We start from the raw sequence: 22,917 nt of genomic DNA on the forward strand, positions 1-22,917 counted from the left end.
ATAGTGTGATAATTACAGGTTCTGGCAGAACTGCCTGCGAGGACAAAGGGTGGGGGTGAAGCCCTGGGTTTTGCCTCGTAGTTGTGATTTTTCTCTCCATTCATTCCCAGTATCCACAGGAGGACTTCAAAGGGTAGTCATGGAAACCATTGCTCAAGCAAAGCCTGACAGGGACATTTGGCTGTGGGTGGCTGAGGACCGCCTACATCATGGAAGAATTCACCCCATTCATTTGAAAGAGCATCTGTACATTATGACATTTGTTTCAGCACCCTAAATAAGCAACAATTAGATATTATGCAAGTATTTTATGTGAGTTTTGGACAAGTAAAATAAGACTCTCTCTTCCTGGCATGTGGTGGACTGGAATGGCAGTCAAAAGACATTTGAGTGAAGCATAAAGGGCGCAGACATAACATTTGGGGAGAACATGCCAGATATATTTATTTATTCACATTTTTTGAGCGCACAGCAGCCCAGGAGCATCATGGCACTAGTTAGACATGTTTTTCTTAGTTGCAGTGAATTGTTCATCGTTAAGAGTTATGATAGTTATCACTGGTTACAAACTGTTTTACATAATTACAGATAGTACATCTTGGTTACATTTACATAGACATTTACATGTGCTGTAGTGGGATTAAATGAAGAGGGTGGTTTTTAGTTTTTTTCGGAAGCCAAGGAGGGAGTTTTCAACTCTGTCGGCAGGTAGAGTTTTCCAGGACTTGCCGGCTATGTAAGGGAAGCTTAACCCTCCAGCTCTCGCTTTGTGTATGTGGGGAGTGTCAATTTGGTCGTGTGGAGGAGGGTTTGGTTATGCTGTCCGATAGCTATGAGGGTGCAGTGAGAGTGAGGCTTTTGAAAGTGATGCATTCTTTTACTGGGAGCCAATGGGCTTCTTGTCTGGCATGGGTAATATGATCTCTTTTAGGGATGCTGAGTGCTGCTCTTAACGCATTGTTTTGAGTGATTTGGAGTCGGTTTATGTTTTTAGCGGTTGTACCTGCTAGGAGGGCGTTACAATAGTCTTGTTTGGCACCGATGTTTGCTCTGGCTATAGTTGGGCAATTGGGTTTGGAAAGGTATGGCTTTATTGCATTTATGAGTTTAGTGGTGTGTGCTGAGGTGGAGGAGATGGCGCTGGCCTGCTTCGTCATAGATAGTTTAGCATCTATGTGAACTCCTAAGGTCTTGACAGAGGTAGACACAGGGATGATGGTATTATCAATGATGAAATTGTAGTATGGTGTGTCTAGTTTGGCTAGGGTGGTTTTTAGACCTAGTTTTATAATTTCGGTCTTCTCCCATTGAGGCAGAGGCCATTGGCTGCCATCCAGGCCTGGATGGTGGAATAGTTTGAGTGGAATGCTTCAGCATCTTTGAGTTATACCACAGAGAGTGGTAGGGTATTGTCCACGTAGTTGGTGTACGCGATACCCAAGGCATCAAGTTTATCGGATAGGGGCTTCGTAAACAGATAGGAAAGAGTGGGCTCTGTGCATGAGCCCTGTGGGACTCCACAGTGGATGGTGATGGGGGATATGTTGGCAATGTTGGAGAAGACCTCCATGGCTCTACCCTCCAAGAAGGATGTGACCCAGAACGCTGCTTCTTTAGTGAAGTTGACTGATTGGGTGAGGTGTGAGTCTTATGGTCCACCAGATCGAACGCAGCCAAGAGATCTAGGAGTAGTAGGAGGGCTGGTTTTCCTGTGTCCATTATTTGTGTTTTTGGTTTTTTAGATATCTACTAGGGCAGTTTCAGTACTGTGTCCTCTGCAGAAGCTGGATTCTCTAGTTCCGAGGATGGAATTATCTTCAAGGAATTGTTGAATTTGGCAGCTGGCAGCTTTGACCAAAATCTTGAGGAGGGAAGGCACAGTAGTTATTGGTCGGTAGTTGTTGGGTTGGGTGGGGTCTAGTGTGGGTTTTTTGAGGAGTGGGCGAACCCATGCCTCTTTGAGGCTTGTGGGGATGATGCCTGTTCTGAAAGAGGCATTGATGAAGGCTGTTAGTAGAGGGGCAAGGCTATCTGAGCATTCCTTGATGAGTTTCGGGGAGCAGATTATCTCCTTTACACATTGAAGGTTTTAAGTTTTTGAGGATGTTAATTCAAGTTCGGAGATGTCCCTAAAGGAGAAGAGCGGTTTGTTGGGAGGAGTAGTGGATTGTGGTGGTCCTTAATTTTTTTTTTGCAGTTTGATTTTTATTCAGCATGGCAGCCTGGATACTGGCACACCAGGCCTAATCTTTGATGATCTCATCTGGTGTGTTAGGGGGAGAGGTAAGTTCCTTAAATATAGCAAAGATTTCTTTGGATTGCGAGTTTGCATTTGTGATTCGGGTGTTGAAGGCGTTAGCTTTGGCTTTAGTGATGGCATCTTTGTATTGGTTAGAGAGTAGGTTGAAGCAGTTCTTGGAGTAATCGCAGGGGCTGGTTTGGCAGTTTATTAATGCCTCTCTTATGAGAGCGCATGGGTTGTAATTCCTCTGTGAACCAGGAGTTTGAGTGAAGTTTTTTTTTCCTTTTTTGTTTTCCAGCAGTGCTATGGCGTTGATGGCATTGGATAAGGTGTCTTTGTAGATATTTGCTAAGGTGTTGGGTTCATCTGAGTAGGGGGGGGGCAAGTGCTGGGATGTTAAGATACGGGCATAGATTGTCTGAGGAGAGTTATTTTGAGTTCTAGCTAGTGTGGGAGGTGCGGGTGTGGGCTTTTTAGAACTTGACGTGGTGGGCAAGGTGAATTCAATGAGGTTGTGGTCAGTCCAACGTAGAGCTGTGTTAGAGTTGATGGTGGTGAGACAGTTATGTGTGGGGGTGGACGTTTTTTGACAATCCTAGGTCGTTCAGTTCTTTGGCAAGGGAGGCAGCAGGTTTGTCTTTGGGGTCGTTGGGTTCAAGTCTCCAAGAAGGAGAGTCCTAGTGGATCCTTTGATGTTATTGCTGAGTAAGTGAGTGAGGTGTCCCTGAAAGTCTGATGGGACTCCAGGGGGGCGATAAAGCATGTGTATATTGATGGTGTGATTGGGGGTCAGTGAGAGCTTCAAAGAGAGCATATCAGAGTGGCTCTGCCAGCGGTGGCTGATGGATCTGAGGGAGAGAGTTTCTCTGAATATGAGGGCTACCCCTCCTCCTAGGCGAGCTTGTCTGTCTGTTGTAAGGATGGTGTATTCTTCTGGGAGTGCCAAGGTGATGGCAGGGCCGGATGCCTCATGCAGCCAAGTTTCAGTAGTGGCTAGTAAGTCCATATTGTGATTGATTAGGAGAGCGTTTATTTCTAGGGAGTGGGCCGTGAGTGATCTGACATTGAGGAGGACACATTTTAGATGGGGCGGCTGTATGGTTGTGGTGCTGGTGGTGTTGATGAGGCTGGATGTGTGAACGATGGGGGATGTGTTGGTGAGGTGGTGTGTTTGGCTGGGCCTGAATGTGCGGAGTGTATTTGAGAGTGAATTGAGAGCCTAGACAAAGATTGCGCAAAGTGGTGGAGGGAGGGTGGCATGTGTTTTCTGGTGTAAAGGTACGTGCTCTGAGTCTGGTGCGTCTGCTGGAAGAGGGCTACTGCATAGTGTGTGCTAGTTGTATGTGGACCTTGGGGCTCTTGCGTGGTCGTGTGGGAGGGTGACGTGGTGTATTGGGCGGGAGTATGGGTGGTAGGGTGCTGTGAGACTGGGCAAGTGAGGATGGAGTAGGCTGCTGTGAGATCCAGTATGGTGAGAGAGATTGCAATGGCACAGATTATGGTGGTGAGGGGCTGGTGGTAGTTAAAAAAAGAAATTGTAGAGGATCTTACTTGTGAGCTGCATGGTGTGCGCAGAGAGGCACGGGAGGTGATAGTATTGGGGATGCTAGTATGCATATATGAAGCCATTGGCAGAATTGTAAATATTATATTTTTCCTAAAAACGGCGTAATGGTGCTGAAGGGCGATGCAACATTGCACAAAATCGGCGTTTGAACCGGCATATTCCTTGTAAAATACGGGATCTACCTATCTGATTTTTATGATGGTGACTATTGTAAATATGGAGTTTTGTTTCATAACTAATTTTGGTGAAAAATAGGCTTGAGAGACAATGGGAGTCATAAAATTACACACTCATAAACTGAGGCCACTTCCCCCAAACCAATCAGCTCAGAGGGAGGTTGGGGCATCAGTAGCCTGACCTATCCCATGCAAGGGCTAAATCCAGAGTACTTGCGCCTATATTGTAAAAATCCTATGATGTCACGCTGCCTACTTAAGGGGTAGACCGAGAGGCACAGGAGATTCAACATTCAAAATTCACCCTGCAGATTCCAAGACTCCAGAATCGGGTCCAGAGGTAGCTGACCCAGATCCAGGCAGAACCACCTATCCAGAACCACATTCATCCCAATAATTCAGGGAGAAAGGAAAGTCCGCTGACCCCTTTAGGAGAATCCAGTGACAAGATTTTTTGCCCAGCTGATTCAACCCGCTGTCCACAGTGACCAGACTTTGCCCAGCTGTTCCCTCCAGGAGCCCAGCCGTCCTTGTGACCAGATCTCTTGACCCCACTGCCCAGTGACCAGAACCTAGGCCCCGCTCTCCAGAAATCCGGCTGCCTGTCCAAATTACCCAACTCAAGTATATTTTGTAAGTATCAACATCACCCGCACCCTAAAACTGCATATCGTGCTCTTTTACCTTGCATTTTGTTCAAATCCTATAAAAATACCATAAAAACCCTAGTCATTTCCCAAATTGTCTGTATCCTCTGTTCACCCTTTCTCAAGAAGAATCTGTGTTAGTTCATATTTGGTAGCAACTTGCTTTACCATTTCTTTCAATTATTTGTGTAAATCCTTTAGTAGTATTTGAAATAAATGAATTCCCCTATAAAGAGGTACGCGGCACGTGCTGGTTAAAATTACAAATTAACCCCCTTGTGTGCAGTGTCTTTCTTTAATAATATAGCCATTGAAATATAGTCTTAGTAAAACTAGCCAGTTTGCATCAAAAACCGAATTTGCCCATGTCTCGTGCTTTTCTCTAAAAACCGATTTGCCTTTTTCCCATAAAAACCCATATCATCCCATAAGTCATCGCTTCCCATTAGTATCCTCTGCTCTGTCCTTTTTTTCCCATCACAAAAACCGATTTTGATTGCTAAGTCCGTTTCCTTAGCTGTTTGCTAGTTTAAAGCTTGAGTAAAATGAGAAATTGCTATTCTGCCGCGTGTGCTTTTTGCTGCATTGTTTCATCCCTAAAATGGATTCTCACCTGCCTAGTAGCCTGTCTGCTTCCTTGCCTCTTTAGCACAGCCACACTAATTTCCGTCCTGTCTATCCCACCGCAAGTGTAAACTGACCCACAAGTAACAAGTGCAATCCGCTTATGTTATTTTGCTAAATTTTAAGCTTTTCATTTTCTTCTTTGACCTCCCAATGTGTCTAGAGTGGGTATACGGATTCACTGAGTGAGCTGGGATGGACGACCGCTCTAGAGGAGGGGTGGTGAGGTGTCCGTGATGTGGCCCCAGACGGCCCCTCTAGAGAAGGGAGTCTAGGGTAGTGGTGAGGTGCTGTGATGTGGGCCGGGTTTGCTGGGGGTGAAAAGTCAAGGTCAGCGGGTGGCGAACACACATTAGAGTGCGGTGTGCGCACGAGATGACAGTCGTGGGGAAAAGTAGGGTAGTGAGTGCTGGAAGCGTGTGTGTGTTTCAGAGCTTCGGCAAGGTGACAAATGGGTCCGTGATCGTGTGAGCCAAGTCGTGCCTGCAAGGGCATCCAGGTGGCCTGTAGATGGTGGCCTGTAGATGGTGGCCAGGAGAGAGAGAGCCTGCAGACCAGGCATTCAAAGGAGGAGTAGGCCTGCATACGGATGACACCCACTCCGGAAATATCACAGCTACTCCACCTCCAGGTCGGTTCGTTCTGGGTTCAGAGAGGATCTTGTAGCTCACAGGGAGGAGAGTGTCAAAACTTGTGACAGAACTGGCCGTAAACCATGTCTCAGTGATGGCAAAGACATCTAGGTGGACTTCTTCGAGGAGGTGACCGATGTCAGAGTAGTGTTTGACAGCAGAACAAAGGTTGAGAGTAGCGACGTGGAGCAGGTTGCCACATTTGAAAGACTTCCATGGGGTTGGGGTACAGGCTTGAGGTACACCCTGCGGAGGTGGTAAAGGGGCTTGAGGGTGGACCAAGGAGGAAGATTAGGGTGCCAGAGAGGTGGCCGAAGGAGTAGCAGGAGAAAGGGAGGAAGTCGATAAGTCACAGGAGATGTTTGGGCTGAGGGCCCTGAACCAAGACAGTGCCTTTCAGATAGACAATAATGATGGTCTTGGAGGAGTGGAAGGGGAACTTGTGAGGAATTCGACCATCCACACGGGGAAGAGTGCGCTCGTCTGGGCTTTTTAATTTTTTTGATAAATGAATGATGGGAGACAAACCTCTGAGAAATGTGTGAGGCCATTCCACACACATTTCATCTGCTTCCCCCACAAAACGCATAGTCACGTGTACTCCGGGAAAAGATAGCCTACAGGCACTGTCTTCCCCTGTCATATTCAGCTGGAATGTGACAGCCACGGGTACATCAAAGCATCTCAAGAAGGGGGAAGGCACACCTTCCTCCTCCCTTTGTCTAATCCGGCTGGTGACAGTGCATACTGATGGGAGGAATTGAGGCAAGCCTTGAGGTGGCTTGGTTGCTGGAAAAGACAACAGGAATAGCGGAGCTAACACTACTTTGGTATGCAATGTGTCACTTGAAACTAGTTCCCACCTCTCTGTATGAAAGGCAGTGAATGGCCGGTCTGTGTCCAGCAGTTACCACAGGTGTCTCTGCAGAGCAGTCCCCTTTCAGAGGGACGGACAATGTGATTTAAGGGAGACAGGAAGTCTGCTCCCATCACAAACTTCAAGGGAGACCTGTGCTTTAATCAAGAGACACAGATGGCTTAGTTAACCATAGAGACACTTTGATCTACAACAGACAGGAAGATGGATGGGACTTAGGTATATGTTCTCACCCCTTGTCTGTCCTGTTGCAGAGCACCCTGGTCCTGACCCCGTACAAAACAGAAGATTGTGCAGGATTGTTATTTTTTTTAATTGAATTTAAAGTGCAATTGGTTAAACAAAACCTTATACACTAATAAAACCTAAATCCAAATGCAAATACAATTACAAATAAGTTACAATTAACACTAACAAGATAAAGATAAAATCATTATAGCAATACAGTACCATTCAACATACACATTTGTACATTGCCTTTTACAGTTAAACATTAACCTCTAATAACCTTCTTCAAATCCACAGATTAATAACATTATTCAAATTCCCAATTTAATAAAACCTTATACATTTAGCAGAATTGTTAATGTCATCATTATAATTCAAATAATTTCAAATAGATCTACTATAGCCTTTAATATGTGGCTATAAAACTTTTGCAGATATAATATGCTGCTCCAATATAAACCAGAATGGCAGCCATGTATATTGTCGACCAGAACTGGTCGCTAGTTATCATTCTAATATCGGGCACTAAATGATTGTACCCCCTAAAGTACCATTCATGTAGTTTACAACAAGCAGTAAGCTGATGGCTTGCATTCTAGTCTCAAACCCACAGTACCTGCAAGTTCTTGCCTCTCTCTGTACACTTGTCCAAGCACCCACATACTCATGGCAAGGTAAAGGGTTAACTCGTAGTTGGGTAATAACGCTGACCTTATCCTTGCTCCTGGTCTTCCCTAAATAGCTAAGGCGTGGTCGGCTTCAACCCCTGCAAGGCATATATGCCACAACGTTTCTTTCCAGCTAATATAGACACATTGTCAGAGGACCCATTCTATCGCTTTACGTTTCAAACATTTATAAATTTGTTTTGTTAATACCACCAGCTTCGCTCGGTAAACTTGCATTAATAGCCTCAAGAAAGGGAGTAACTATGCATTTCAAATTCTTGATGAATCTATTCAACTTATCCTTCTTAAGCAGACTTTTGCCAATAATACTCATTAGTCCCTCCACTGAATTATCTCTGACCCTAATTTTCACATAATAATTTTCCATAACGTAGAAAGAGCTGTTAATCCCAATTCACATTTCAAGGTTTCCATCAGAGTTGAGTTAGACACCATCAACAATGGTTTCTATAATTTACCCTCAATTTTCCCCAGATTGATAGTATGCTTTTCCTCTCAAGGTTTCCAGAGCGTGTAGTGCCCCTGGCACAATACAAATTTTGTAGATTTCTATATAACCTTCAATAGAATTAGATTCCCCCCCCCCTTTGGCCATATAAGATCGGATGACATTACATTTTTTCATATTCTTGGTTTTAATTGTTTCTGAGTAGATATTACTAGAGGGATTATTCATCATAGGCATACCCAGATACGGATAGATATCCACAACCTCGATTACATCCGTGTCAATCTTACACTTAAATTTCCTCTCATCACAGTTCCTTTTGTTCGCCCTGAAATGCTTAATCTTGGTGTTATCTGCATTAATATTTAAATATTATCTTTAGCATATTGGTGAACTGCATTTAACATCCTCTGCAGTCCTATCTGAGTTTTATCGAGAATAATGGTGTCGTCTGCATACATCAACCAACTGACGGCCACCTCCGTCCCTTTAGGCGGGTTATTGTTGATTCCTTCGAGCCGCTCCCACATATCCGTCACATATAGATTGTGCAATACGGGCAAGGTGGTATGAATAGGAGGGGAAGTATATCCACCTTTCCCTAAGCAGATAGTGACTGAAGTATCAGTGTACAAATAAATGCAACACTAGTGGACAGATCTTCCAATCTGCCAGTTTACTCCGCAATCTATCTCTCTCTAGCGTGTCGAAAGCTTTAGAGTAATCTATATAACAGACCTACACATTGGGATCCTTTTCTCCCCCCCCCCCCCCCCAAGTGTTAGCTATTATATAATTCAGCATGACCATATATCAAGGGCACTATAGCCTTGTCTGAATCCGGTTTGTTGGGGGGGAAGTAGTCATTTGTTTTCTTTACTCCAATTTTTTATAATGTCAAGGAGCAGTGAGCACAACATTTTACAACTGGAGTCGGCCAGAGACGGTAGTTGTTAGGTGATCATCTGTTCCCCTTTTTAAAAAAGGTCCAATAAGGCTTTACGCCAGCTTTCCGGGATCTTACCACACTGCCATATAGAAGTGAAACGTTTAAGGAGGATAAAGGCCCATTTCTCAGGGTTCCGCTTAATTACAATATTAGCCAACCCATCCGGGCCAGGGGCTCTCGATGCTTTCATCTTACATTTATAATCTTTAGGATGTCTGTATTATCAAAAGGTGGGATCCTTGTACAATCCTCCCAACTCAGCCTTCTGATTTTGCTGGCCTTATTATCAACATAGAAAAGCTGAGAGATATATGCAATCCATTCCTCCTGCCGAACTATATTGACATCTGTATCCTCCTCTTAAGTCAAATATTGCCTGTAGAGATATCAACGCTTTTACAAAGAATGCACAGCATTCTCCAATTGGCGTTATTTACATCATGTTTATCATTTTTCAACCAATGCTTAGATTTTGTGCGGAGGTTCCTAATACCCTGCCATCTCACTTCCTCATTAATCTCTGTATCCTTTTTTAGACTGTTTGTTTGTTTATATGGCGCTCAAAACCCAGAGGTATCGATCATTATCATAATCGCCAGTCCAGGGAATTAGGATCTGGGTGTCATATGCATAATTAGTGTAGGTGACACCCAGTAGGTCCAGGTCATCAAACAGTGGGTTGGTGAACACATTATACATCGTGGGCGATACACAAGATCCCTGGGGTACTCCACATGTTATTGGAATGGGGTCAGCAGAAGCCGAAGGTGAGAACGCGCTCATTGATCTGTTATTCAAGAAGGAATGGATCCCTGCTATTGCTTCTGGAAAAAGGTGGGCCGCCTAACTTCTTTTTTCCTTCTATAAATCTGGCTATTAAATAGATGGTTTTTTCCCCCTATTTGTGTTAATGGTCATTCTACTATTTGATTTCTGGATCAGCCCCAATCGGTTTCTAACTACCTCCAAACCGCTTCTGGCTATCTCTTCGCCATCCATAGGAAGGACATTAAACAGATTAATTGATCATTGAAAAAGTTGATATATCAACTAAAACAATTGTTTTTTTCAATAAAAAAAAAATTAAACAGATTATCACATTTGTTCGTTACTTTCAGACCAGTGGATCTTATTACCCCAAGCTGTACATTGTAGCATAATAATATTGCTTTTCAACCAACCTATTTGGTGTACCTCCCTCAACTTACACTTCAATATTTTATGAGTATTGAGGCATTCCCCACGGTCTACTGGCTCCAAAACGGAGAGTCCCCAACTCGCAAACCTCTTAATACAAGTGATACGATAGAACATTTTTGCTTTGTCTAATGGTGTTTATCATGCCTGTTGTTGGATGGTTTTCATTGTATTATTGACTAGAACCTGGGATATGGGGTTTTGGTTTGCCTGTCATGCAGCGCCGGTTTGTCATACTGCTATGTAATCTATTCACAGAATGTGAATACATGAAAGATCCAATGCTGGAGAAGGGAGTAGTTTCTTACCTGTCACTCCATTTCTCCAGCATTGGTATCTTTCATGGATTCACATGCGCCTGCCTGCCGCCCCTGCAGGCAAACGTTGGTTCGGGTTTCCTCTACTTTGGGAGGTTATAATCTGAATGGAAGCCGCTGGGGTGGGGCTATTTATACCAGACGTCCTATTGGTGCAGCCTAAAGCACCCAAAAAGACATCGATCACACTCCTTGTCAGCGTTTTCCATTGGCAAACGCTATGTTAAAGTTACTGAGGTTTTCCCAGCCTGACGACGGGAAATATTCATTGCATGTGAATCCATGAAAGATACCAATGCTGGAGAAACAAAGTTAGAGGTAAGAAACTACTCCCTTTTTTGGGATTTCCACTGCTCCTTGCCCCTTTCTTTCTTATCATTTACGACATAGCCACCTTGTCGTGGCTTCCAATATTTGGAGGCACCACCTCCGGCTTAGAGCCTCGTTGCTCCCCATTTGCCAGCCCTATTTCCTCCCCATCTATTTCCAATAGCTCAGAATCCTGAGCAGTCCCCATGATACTTTCCTTATCCTCAATTATGCACAATTCATTCAGATCCCCCATTAGTGTGTGCTTTTGTTAAGTGCTGTTCGTGTGAGGTGTGCCGTTGATGTTGGAAGTAAGCGATGTGAAGCTGTGTGAATCGTTTGGTTATGCACTACTAAGAGTACGGGAAAAAGCGTGTTAATAGCTAGCAACACCCGGGTTTTTTGAATGGAGCATTACATTGACCAATTGCTAACTGTTTCACCATTTGCAAATTTGATTGTGGATTGACACGGCTATCGCAGTGGAAAAAGGAAAGACATTATGGAGAAACCTGTTGTGTATCATGACAGTGGCAACATTCTAGATGTAATTTTGATTCATGCTGGAGGGCAAATTTAGGATTCCAAAGAGGAAATCAATTATGTTTTTAAATGAAAAACGACTTGGCCTGGCTATCGGGATTGCTACTAGAAGAAGGATGGCCAAGACGTACAGCTGGGGTCAGTGCTCAATTTTAGCACATCAAGAATGAGTTGTGCGTGGAAGGGGATACCATGTGTAGAGGGAGACAATTGTTCCGCCTAGGGTCATGAGAAGGCTGGTTTTAGAAATTTCCCAAAAGGACATCAGAGTAGGAACATGACTAAGATGAGAGTCGGAGAAATGTGTTTTCAGGCCTGGATGGCCTCTGAGTTCCACAAAGCCTATCTCCTATCCTTTAAACGGACGGAGGTCCGGACAGAAGGAACCTAAAAGACCGGATAAGTCCTCTCAATCCCCCCAATCTTTGAGTGGGCTCCATCAATGCTGCCAAACTGACTGTAGAGAGGCTCCCTATAAAGAACAACCACTGCAGGCTAAGGTAGTCCACCTTAGTTGGGATGTAGGTGGTACAGCTCCGGTTAAGAATCCACTCAGTGCAGTTAAACTTGCGCTATCTCCGGTCCCCTTAATATCCATGGATATTCAGCAAACAAAATATATATAAGGAGCTTTTGTTTTAGACCCTAGAAATTTCATCATTACAACTGTTGACAAGCAGAGGGAATTTGAATCCAGGGATGCGCTTAAGAACAAAATTCTATTGTGGCTTAATCAAAAAGTGGGCTCTAATAGGGTTGGAACTCAAGACCTGAAAGTCCTTCGGAGGATACAGTTAAACAATTGGCGTTCCACTGATGATACTGACTGCATTGTTATTGGTTGTGGCTCTAGCAGCCTACCTTTGTTTTTGTTTTTTAATAGAATCACAAATCTGCACACCAATTCCTCTACTAAGTTAAGATTTGTTCTGAATTGACCTGTTTATATTTTATGGATATTGTTGTATACCATATTTATTTTTTATTTATTTATTGCACAATCAAAAAACATGATTTTTACAAGGCTGACAGATTCCTAGAAAGTCTGGGATGGCGATCTTGTTTAAGAAAGTTCCCGTCTACTGTTAAATAGACATCATGTGTCACGTACGTGAAGAAATTCCATGTCACGCCCCATGGCACGCTGAGCCAGTTAGGGCGAGGAGATAGGCAGGGTTAAGCCGTGCCCAAGGGCGTTGATTTTGCTGAGCGCCGCTTCCATCAGTTTAGATGTCGCTATTGTCCAGAGAGTTTTTTCCCCTGAGATGAGACAACACCACCAGGTGTCTTCTTCTATCAAACGGGAATCGATCCAGCAGGGAGACAGAAAAGCAGAGCGTTCTTGCGTTAAAGAAGGGCAGTTCAAAAGAAGGTGGCGAACTGTCTCAATGGACTCGGGGGCGTTGCATAGTCTACAGACTCTTGTTGCCGATTGGTGTCTTATTCCCAAGATTTCTCTTGTATGAAGTAAGTTCAAGTATACCATATTTTGCTGTTATGTTTTCCCCAGTGGCCGTTTTTACTAATTTATGTATTATAGATTCTGTGTTCATTTATTAGGATACTTATTTGTTTTGTAATTGTTTTGTATGTCGGCGCTCTTAAGCCTCAGGGTCAGTGAAGCACGGTATAAATCAAATCAAACCTCCTCAACTACATTGTCCACATTACCAGAATTGGGGTCCAAATCTGAATTAACCCTACCTATATCCTTACCACTAAAAGATTGAACATTTTCTGCCACAGACAGTACTAGATTATTTAGCTCCAGTTGTTCCCTAATAAACTTGTTGCATATCCCCAGTAGTATATTTACTGTGGTTGTGATGGCATCCAATTTAGCACCTAAATCTAAAGAGCTCTGCATAACATTTTCAAGTTATGTCACCCTCATCCTCGTGATCACTCATTCTCTCCTCTTGGGCAAATTTCCCCAAATCAGGTGTACAAGACCAGTTTGTACCTATCACATTGTCCAGATTTTCTAGGTTATCATTATTGTGTGCCCCAAGAGAGGGGTCAATCCCACCGAAAGCCCCAGAGATTGGCGTCTGAAATCATGGCATAAATTTAACAATGAATTATTGTCAATCATGGAGATATTACCAGGAAGAGAGGTGACCTCCTCATTCATACATGCATTAACCTTTTCTTAAATTGTAACAAAGCTAGATATTTTAGGTTGTCCTTATCCAATTTGTTTTTAATCCCATCAAACTTAATACCCCGCTGTACACTTTTTTCCTTTACGCTGGTTTTTGGGGCGGACATAAGGCTAATAGATAAAAGACTTGTATTAATCCTATTTCTCGGTTTGCACGACCACAACAAAGGGCCCATAATATGCAGTTCACAAAGGTATAGCCTTATACCCAAAGGCCACAAAACCATAACACCCCCAAGGGCAACTATGGACAAAATACTTCGAGTGCTTCGAGAGGCCCAAAATACAACCCGTTCTTGACAATAGCAGACCTACAGAACATATAAATGTAAAAAATTGTAATAAAAGAGGGAGAGTATAATTAAAATTTCATTTAAAAAGTAAGAAAACTATACTCTGGGCTTGAATCACAGAGCCAACACTGAGCGAATATCTAGGTGTAGGTTAATATCAAAACAGCAACTGCATTTCAATTGCTTATATTTAAAAAACACGCAATCCCGCTAAAGCAGAATATTCCTGAATGCTGTCAATATCTACTCAGACCACAGTCAATGTAACACCAAAAACACGGAAGCACTACTAAACACTTAAACCAGTGTAATAATCAAGAGCTGCCTCTCGCCCCAACAGCCACTTGTAAATGCGTGCACGCCGCTGTATAAGTAGGGCGGGGCTTAGCTCTGTTAGGGTTATGTGTAACAACACGGTCCGTGAAATTGACTTTCCATTTGTCACAGTGGAAAATGGATGTCCAGAGTCTACCAGCCTCAACATCCATTTGTAAACACCACTTGCCAAATGCTTACTTGTTCAGTAAGTTGGGCTTAGCCTGCACCAATCACTGGGGCCCATTTGGCTTTAAGATGGGGCTCAACAAGTCACTTGACAGCTCACCAGATGACTTTGAAAGGAGTAAGGAGGACTCATTTGGACCCGGGCTGTAGGTACAGTCTACCTTACAGCCTCCGCCAGTGAGGGAAGGCCAGAAGTTCCAAGAGGGGTGCAAGATCCCTCCCCTAAACATCTCCCAGGGATCAGAGGGAGATACCGGACTCAGAGGACCTTTTGAAGCAAATCCAGAACCGGTACCCAGCCAGCACACGGCGTGCCCTGCTAGGTCCTGCCAGCAAGCTTCCTAGGTGAGAAGTACCGGAGAGTATCTGAACTAAGGACAAGGCCGTTGCCTGAAAACCCTCTAATGGGCTTTGGGTTGTCTGCCTTGAAAGGACGAAATGAGCCCTGCAAAGAAGATGGGGGGCGAGGGGGTGTCACACAAGCATCTTCCAGTGTCCATGTTTGAGATAGTCCAGTCCTCGAACCGCGTCCGGCTGCACCGCTGACTGATATCACAACAGTCACCAGAGCCGTCCGAGCCGCCTCGTCCTGCATTCCAGATCCGCCAACCAACACAAACAATGATTCTTGGCCTCGAGCTGCCGCGCCAGACAGCCTGCAGACGTCTGTCCAGCCTTGCTTTCCAAACTGCCTGCCGCCTGGTACCCGCAGTGGTCTCCTGCCACTTACTCTGTCTCAAGGGCTGCAACACGCCCTGGAACCGCCTCAACGCTGTCGAGCACCAAGAACTAATTCAGCACCAGGTACATTGTGGTTCTGCCCCCCTGTTCCAGCTCCGAAGACCCATAGAGACAGTTACAACCCTTTTCCGCCTTGGTGATGGATCCTAATAACCTTGAACAGTAAGACAGATTACTTTACCAACTACCCTGCTTCGTGAAACTGTATGTCCTCTGTGTTCTGCTACAGTGTGGGTTGTATTTTGTAGTGTGCTATAACTGTCTGTTGTAGTAATAATAAAGTAGATATTTTTATACAACCTTGACTGAACAGTCCCTTTTATCATTGGGTAATTGTATTTTTGCTGTGTTGCAACTAACCAACGATCCACAACCTTGAGGAGATGAGCCTGCCTTTCCGTCCAAGTTACCAAAATTGGACAAGGAGGTCTTATAATTCACTTGTTTTCCAATCTGTTCAGATCCTTTCTGATGTGCTAGAGGTGTGGGGTTGATGGTTTAGAAACCGATATTCATTCCTTGGTCACTGGTTCCCCCGGAAGTTGATTCGTCACAGACCTCCTACCTAGTGCCACCGTTAATGGGAGAGGAGGGGAAAGGGAAAACGGAGACCATATGAAGGGTACATGGGTGGTCTGGAAAGGGGATGACAAAGAGGATGTCAGTGAAAGTCTGTCTGGAGGAAGCACTGGTGTAGGTATATGCGATAGGGAGGCCTGGGTTGCAGACCAGGATGTCCCTCTTGAACTTCTTCCTTCCAGACGTAGTGTGAGGGATAGGGTAGGCGATAGAGTAGCAGTTAGAGATGATGGGATGGACAGAGAGCACCATAGGGGGTGCGAAGGAGGTAGGTGGAGGAGAAGGGGGTGAGAGAAGAGACGCACATCTCTGTCACCCAACTCAGAATGCGCAGGGTGAGGAGGAGGGGCGCTGTGGTCACAACAAAGGAAGACACAAGAGCGGAACAAGTAACTCAAAACAATGAACTGCACGCCTTGCAGGGGTGGGGGTTTCTAGGTGGGAGCCTAGAGAGAACCAGCAACAATGCCACAGTTACCAGAATGCGAAAACACCCAGACCCCAGATTAGTCTTTCCCAGAATGGGGAAAAGGCTACATCTTTTAGCACATCACGATACAACACACCCAGATCCGACTTAACTGATCAGTCACAGCAGGTCGACAGCTGCAGGCTACGTGCTGCCATGGCGGATATCGGCAGACACCACTGGAGCTGTCCTTAGCCTCTGGTCCTTGTCCGAGGGGGTTGCAACTGCAGGGGGTGCCCTGGGTGACCGATTTAAAGGGCCTGCCAACCAATGGGAGTGCGGTGGGAGGGATGGGCAACCATCAAGGAAGCAATTGGGACAAAGGGAGAGGGGAGTGGGCACATTATTTGTATTGATGCCACCTTCTGGCACTTGTTAAATTTCATGTGTTTTGTTGCATTGAACTGTTTCAACTCTTAACTAAAGGGGCATAATTGTTTCCCACAGATATGTAGGAGCGCCTGAGCAGATCAATGATGCCCAAACCATCGAAGAGGCGCGGGGAGGGGTTGCTGGGTGGGGGTTGGAATGAGCCCATATATTCCAGTAATACCATATCCGTGCTGTGCCAGAGTAATAATGTACATATTGGCTGCACCAATTTAGTCCAGTATGGCCTGATAAGAACACTTTTAAACAATTATGTTGATTTTACCCTTGATGCCCAGTAAAACATGCCATGCCAGAGTAAGAAAATATGTCCATGCTGGCTGCACACATGTAAGCCCATATGGCCACCTGGGAAACCATCATATTGGTTTACATTGGTACAGCCAGTCTGGGCAGGTTTAAAACTTGTCAGACTGGCTGCACCAGTATATGCAAATATGGACTTGTAAGTGTGTTCATGTTTGCTTTACCTGTGATGCCAAGTAAAAAATGCCATACCACAGTAAGAAAATATGTCCAGCCAGCCTGGCTGCCATTGTACAAATATAACCACCTCACTCCCAAATAAGAGGCCCCCTCCCCAGCACAGCGTGCTCCCTAGAACTCAATTTATAAACATTTACCCGCACAGCATTCATACTCCCTCATTCCCATGCGCACTTAGACACAAAACCTTACATTCACGCGTACAGACTTTCATTAAATTTTTTCTTAACTTCAGGCCTTGTCAGGGCTCACCCTCAACCTCACGCCGCCTCAGGCTCACACGACGGCCCTCCACCTCAGCATGAACCAGGGAGAGATTCCTGGTTCCTGCAGATGTGCATTGGAGCCCAAGAGCTCATGACTGGGCGGGGAAGCACAGGAGCACCCCAGCCTGCATCAACAATCAGTCCGGCAAGGCTGGAGAAGCAAAAAGCCACCTGCCAAGCATGGCCCATTGGGTATGCATGTTGGGGTTCTTAACTGTCAAAGGGGAAACTGTCTTTCCCTTTGATAGTTAAAGCCAGCACAGGATTGCTCCCTCAGGTGCTTGCTGAAGCTGAGGATGCACTCAGTGTTTTAAGTGAGCTGGCTTGGTATGTCAATAATGGATAACTAGTCAGCGCCCCCTCTCCCGTTATGAACGTGCCGCCCCTGTATATAGTTGGTTCTTCTAAGATGAAATGCATGCGTTTGGGCTAGTTGTGCTGTATTGTCTAATCTATCTGCTGTGGTACCAGGATACCCAAGCTCTATTCCCGGTTGCATCACTTGATCAAACTGTATGAACCTGAGGAAATGTATGCATCTTTCTCTGTGCCTCAGGTTCATTATTGGTTAAAAGTGTTAACACTATACCTAGGCTAGCCAACCACATTAACCATTTATACAAAATATAATGACCATTTGCACTTGCATATAAATATACCCCATTGAAGTCAACATGGCATCACTTCTATGTATAAAGTAGGTGCACACCTTGGATCGGGAATACACATCAGGACCCCCTATGTAGAGCAAGAACTCAAGGAATATTTTCTGCTGTATATAAACTGATATGTGGGAATACTAACAGTGATCCACTCCATACAGAAGTCTACAGGAAAACAATGATCCCATTCTATATAGATGGAACTCTGTCTAGATCGAAAGGTATCGGGGAGGTTTACTGATTATCCCATTCTGTCGATGATCTTCAGGTATTGTAAACTAGCGGAGTTGCCCTGAATAGTCAACATGTGTCTTATTAATGATTGGATCACAAATAAGGGGAAGCTATTGTAATTTAGAACTGCACTTTTTGAGCCCTAAAGTTGAACTGATGGCTATCGGTCTCTTTTCATCCTTCAGGATGTCCTTCTACTGAGCCAGTTCATCCGTGGGGATGGAGGGATGCTTTCCAGACGTGTCACTGGACTCTGTGCTGAGGAACACAGGAAGGTAGCCATTTGTGTGGCCATGGCTCACCGAGCAGGTAAAGACCTTAATTTGGTTATATGTAAAACGCAGAACACCTATTTATATTCCCTGTTGATAAACCCTGTGTGTAGCTATCATTGCTATGGCTTGCTGCTGCAGATCATTTATACGTTGCACAATCAGTTCCTCTAACAAACTGCCTGATCATCACTTTAGAATATACTTGTCGCGTATTCATTGTTAGATTTGGCATCAACCTGGAAGACCTATCGAAGTCATTGCAATCTGTGCTCAAACCTGCCGTAAATATGCTGGTCAATAGTGAAATTGAAAAATCTGCCTCGACCGTTAGGGTGAAAGCCCTAAACTTTTAATCATAAGGAGTCGCTTGTCATTTTGATTTTTCTCTCCATTGATAAGCCTTTTAGTTTTTGAAGGGAGTACTCACCCATGTCCTTACTGGTAATGCAATCCAGTGTGTCCCCCTTGGAACCCATACAGCTCCCAGGTTAGGATAGTGTGACGAATCGCAGGTAGCCTCCCCTTTGAGGTTAGGGAAGTAAGCCCGCTCTGCAAGTTCCTCCCTAGGGGTCTGGGCAAGTCGGACCTCACTGGGAGAGACTCCCGCTTAGGGAACAAAGGCTCTCGTTCCTGTAAGGAATTCCTAAGCCCTCCACCATCATCTCATAAATGGGACTATCGGATATGAAGAATATTGCAATGGCCAGAGACTTGGCTGAACCCGTTATGCAGATGAAGGAGGGTCTGTCTCTTAAAGTGCAAGCACAGGGAGAAGAGCGTAAGGAGGGGAAGCCCCCTTACCAAGTTACGCCAGGTGAAGACGGAACCAGGGAGACGCAGAGCCTGTGACTTTTGAAGGAGTCCTGAGCAGCGTAGTGGAGCACAAGTGATCTGACATTCTCAAGAAGCGGGAACCGGTCGAGAAATGAAATGGTACACCCTTGTTTGGTAAACTGCACGTCTAACGCGGTCGAAATCACCCATTACGAGTGTCTGAGAGGCACCCTGCAAACCGTAGTCATACGCGGTCACCACGAGAAAGCAGATTCGGTATGAGATATCGACAAGGAGGCGAAGCAAGAAGAGAACCCGAGCGAAAGCGCAGCCCGAAAGCATCCCCTTCCAAACACAGATGTAAAGGGGATACGGGAGGCAGCCGGGGCATCCGTATCAAACAAGAGAAATTCGCCCTCCGCCCCGGTGAAATTGTACCAAAATCAGAGCTGTTCAAGTGGAACTGTATTAACTTAATTGGGAGGATAACAAATAAGGCCCAAATAGACGTTATGGAGGAGTGGGCACGAAGAGGAACTAGTCCCAATGGAATCTGGGACATTACAGATAGCTGCCTAAAGTGGAAAGGGGGTAGACCTTTCCAAAGAGTTATGAATAAACCTGAGAAAGCAAGTGTTCAGAAGGGGATACAACCCAAGGGAAAGGAGGAAGTAAAGACATGAAGTCTAGAATCACTAGAGTTGAAAGAATATTTACACCCAAATTGAATTGAATTCTTTTTTCATTTAATTGATATTTATTTATATCGCACTCATACACAGATGTTTCAGGGTTTGACAAGGCAAGGGAGGGTAGCAAGGGAGAACAAAAACAGCAATCTTACTAGGCCCAGTGACATTGAGCAAATCAAAGAGTAATAAGGAATGGTATCAAGTCTTGTGGAATACTTACCCCAAGAAGGGGTACAAAGCTTAAATACATTGTAAAGGAACTCCAAGATCTGGTTAAAAAGGTGGAAAGCGACTATTTTAAGATATCTCCAAGAAAATAATTGAGTGACTAAGAGACCTCGACATACCAGAATACTACATCAGGGGAGAGGTTCTCCCATTCTAAATTAAATTAGTTAACAAGTGGTAGGGTCAGGTAGGAGTCGTTTCTAGACTTGGGACACTTTTTATTTTGGACTTCCTGATGACTACTGAGCACCTTCAGTTATTTATATAGGCAAGGAATCCCCTCTAGCAATAGGGAAAGTTTGGCATTTTTATTATTTGTATAAACCAAATTCACAATGTCCTCAGTGTCCACCTCCTTCTTCCGATCCACCACACTCTCCTGTACTCTTGGGCCCCCTGCTCGAACCATATGTTTTGAATGGCTCATGAAAGCAGTTTGTAATGTTTTAGAAGACTGCGCATTCATGTTTGCAGCTTTTAAGTTCGGGGTACAAAGGCTTGTTCCCTTCAGGTCCACTTTAATATGGCATCCGGTGACTCCACAACAATGTTGTGTTTACCTGGCAAGCATGGAACCAGGTGTGCACCATACATGGTAATGGCCTTTCTGGGACTCAAGGCTGGGAGCTGCAGAATGCTTTGATCAGATCCGGCTAGATGTATTCACGGTCTGGGACTTTTTTTTTTAACCCACACAGCCTAGCTCTTTGCTTGGGGAAAAAACTCTGGATGGTTTGAATGTGGCAAAAAGCCTGGATTGGGTTGCTGTCAAATGTTTGAACAGTGCAGCGTGCCTGCAGGCTGATGTGCGTCCATCAGTCAGTTAGCAAAGGGAACTACAAAGAAGAAGCCTTGGCTTGGGACCTAGCTAATTAGAGATGGTAGGCTAATTGGCCAAGTGGGCAGTTTTCTGAAGTTGTCCCCTGCACCTGGGTTTCATTTTGCTTACGTGCTGCTAATGAGCCGAATGTCCAAGGTTGGGAGAGAATACCAACCAATCATAAGAGCCTGTGCAATGATGGACTATGGCCAATCTGCTGCTATTATCTGTATTGTACGCAGTTCCAGGTACTTATCAGATAAGTGGCAGCCAGTAATGTTACTAACACCTAAATAAGCTATAGGTATATACGTTCCCCTAACCAATCCCTCAGTCCAATGGGTTTTACTGTTTGCCACGTAGGATGACATCATAGCTGACGTACATTGAAGTATAACGCTTTTGTGTAACCAAAATGTATTCAAGAGTGTGAGCTACATCTGTTTGTTCACCAGGTCTCCCTTGTTTCTTTAGCAGATAATAAAGTAATATTTTGCCATATTCTTTGAGTCTGTTCGGTTATTTGGGTCTGAGATCATTTATTGGTACTCCCATCTGGCACTTGGAACGCTCCAGGTGCAACTGCACATGGGCATGCTCGGTAGTGCTGAGTGTGGTTGAGGCTGGATGTATAGGATATGTGGCACTGGTCCTGGTTCTTTTGGTTTTGAGGGGGTTGGGGGCTCCGGTAGGAGTGTGATACATGGACATTTCCTGGTGGTTCAGGAATGCCTGGTGGTCCGGTCCTCGAACAGTGATGTTAACTGGATGGGGCTGTACGCCACGGGGGGTTGGAGGGACCATTGGTATAGGGGATTCGATGCAGGAGATTGTTTTGGCGTGGTGTGTTGGTCTTTTTGAAGGTGTTAACTTGTGGGCATGATAATCGTTGTAGGGCTATGGTGGATGTAATTAAGGGGGAGGCGGACGTCGCAAGTTTCTATTTTGAATGTGAAGGGACTCAAATCGCAGGCTGAATGCTCATTGGTGGCTAGAGAATTTCAGAGGGGAGGGGAATGGATGTTCTCTTTTTGCAGGAAACCAGGTTCTCACAGGGGGATGAAAGGAATGTACCGTGTGGTCTGGTTGGACGTGTGTACTGGTCATCTAGTGATTCCGAGGGGTGAGAGAATCCTCTTCAACAAACGATTGGTGGATGGAGGAGACGCAGACATGGAACAGTCTTGGGACTCGTTAAGGGAGTACGCCTTATGCTTGCATCAGTGTATGCCCTTAATCAAGGGCAATTGAGGTTTTTGAGGGCGACAATTGTGAAAGTGGTGAGAGAATGCAAAGGGCACCTGATAGTTGGGGGTGACATTAACATGTGGGCGGACACATCGCTGGGCAGACGGGAGTGGATGATGGCGGGGCCCCCGCGGTTGGTGGCGACTGTTTACATGTCTGGACGCTCATGGTTTGTATGATGTTTGGTGCCTATTCAATCCTTGAGAGGGGTTTCATTGTTTTATTCTCTACCACAAGGGATGTATACTCGCATTGACTAAGTTTGTGTTTCCAGGGAGTTGTGGGACAGTGCGCTTGGTAGCGAAATATTCCTGGTTAGTTGGTCGGATAACGAGTGTGACGCTGGATCTCTCTTGGTGGGGGTTGAGTGACCAACACTCTTTGTGGAGATGTAATTAGTCACTTTGGAAGGATCCAGTGTTTAGGGCGGAGTTTGAAGGGGGCATTCAGGAATATTATCTTCTTAATGATACGGGGGAGGTGGATATTGGTACTGTTTGGGATGCTGCTAAAGTGACGTGGAGGGGTCTGTTCATAAGGGAAGGTGCATGGAGGAAGAGCGAAAGAACCAAACCCGATCATAGGTTACGTGGGGAGATTGGTGTCTTGGAAAGGGATATACAGGCATTAGACACTGGGATGGAGGG

General features: G+C 44.9%; 1 protein-coding gene across 1 annotated transcript in view; it reads left to right on the plus strand.

The window, feature by feature from the left end:
• MRPS18A (mitochondrial ribosomal protein S18A) overlaps positions 1 to 22,917 on the plus strand; it is a 317,122-nt gene that overhangs the window by 149,776 nt on the left and 144,429 nt on the right. Inside the window, exon 4 of the mRNA XM_069608774.1 lies at positions 18,419 to 18,542. Within this exon, the coding sequence (XP_069464875.1) occupies positions 18,419 to 18,542 (124 nt within the window). The remainder of the gene's footprint in view (positions 1 to 18,418; positions 18,543 to 22,917) is intronic.

Source organism: Ambystoma mexicanum, chromosome 4q (genome assembly GCF_040938575.1).
Source record: "Ambystoma mexicanum isolate Mex_15411 chromosome 4q, UKY_AmexF1_1, whole genome shotgun sequence".
NCBI classification, from domain to species: Eukaryota; Metazoa; Chordata; class Amphibia; order Caudata; family Ambystomatidae; genus Ambystoma; species Ambystoma mexicanum.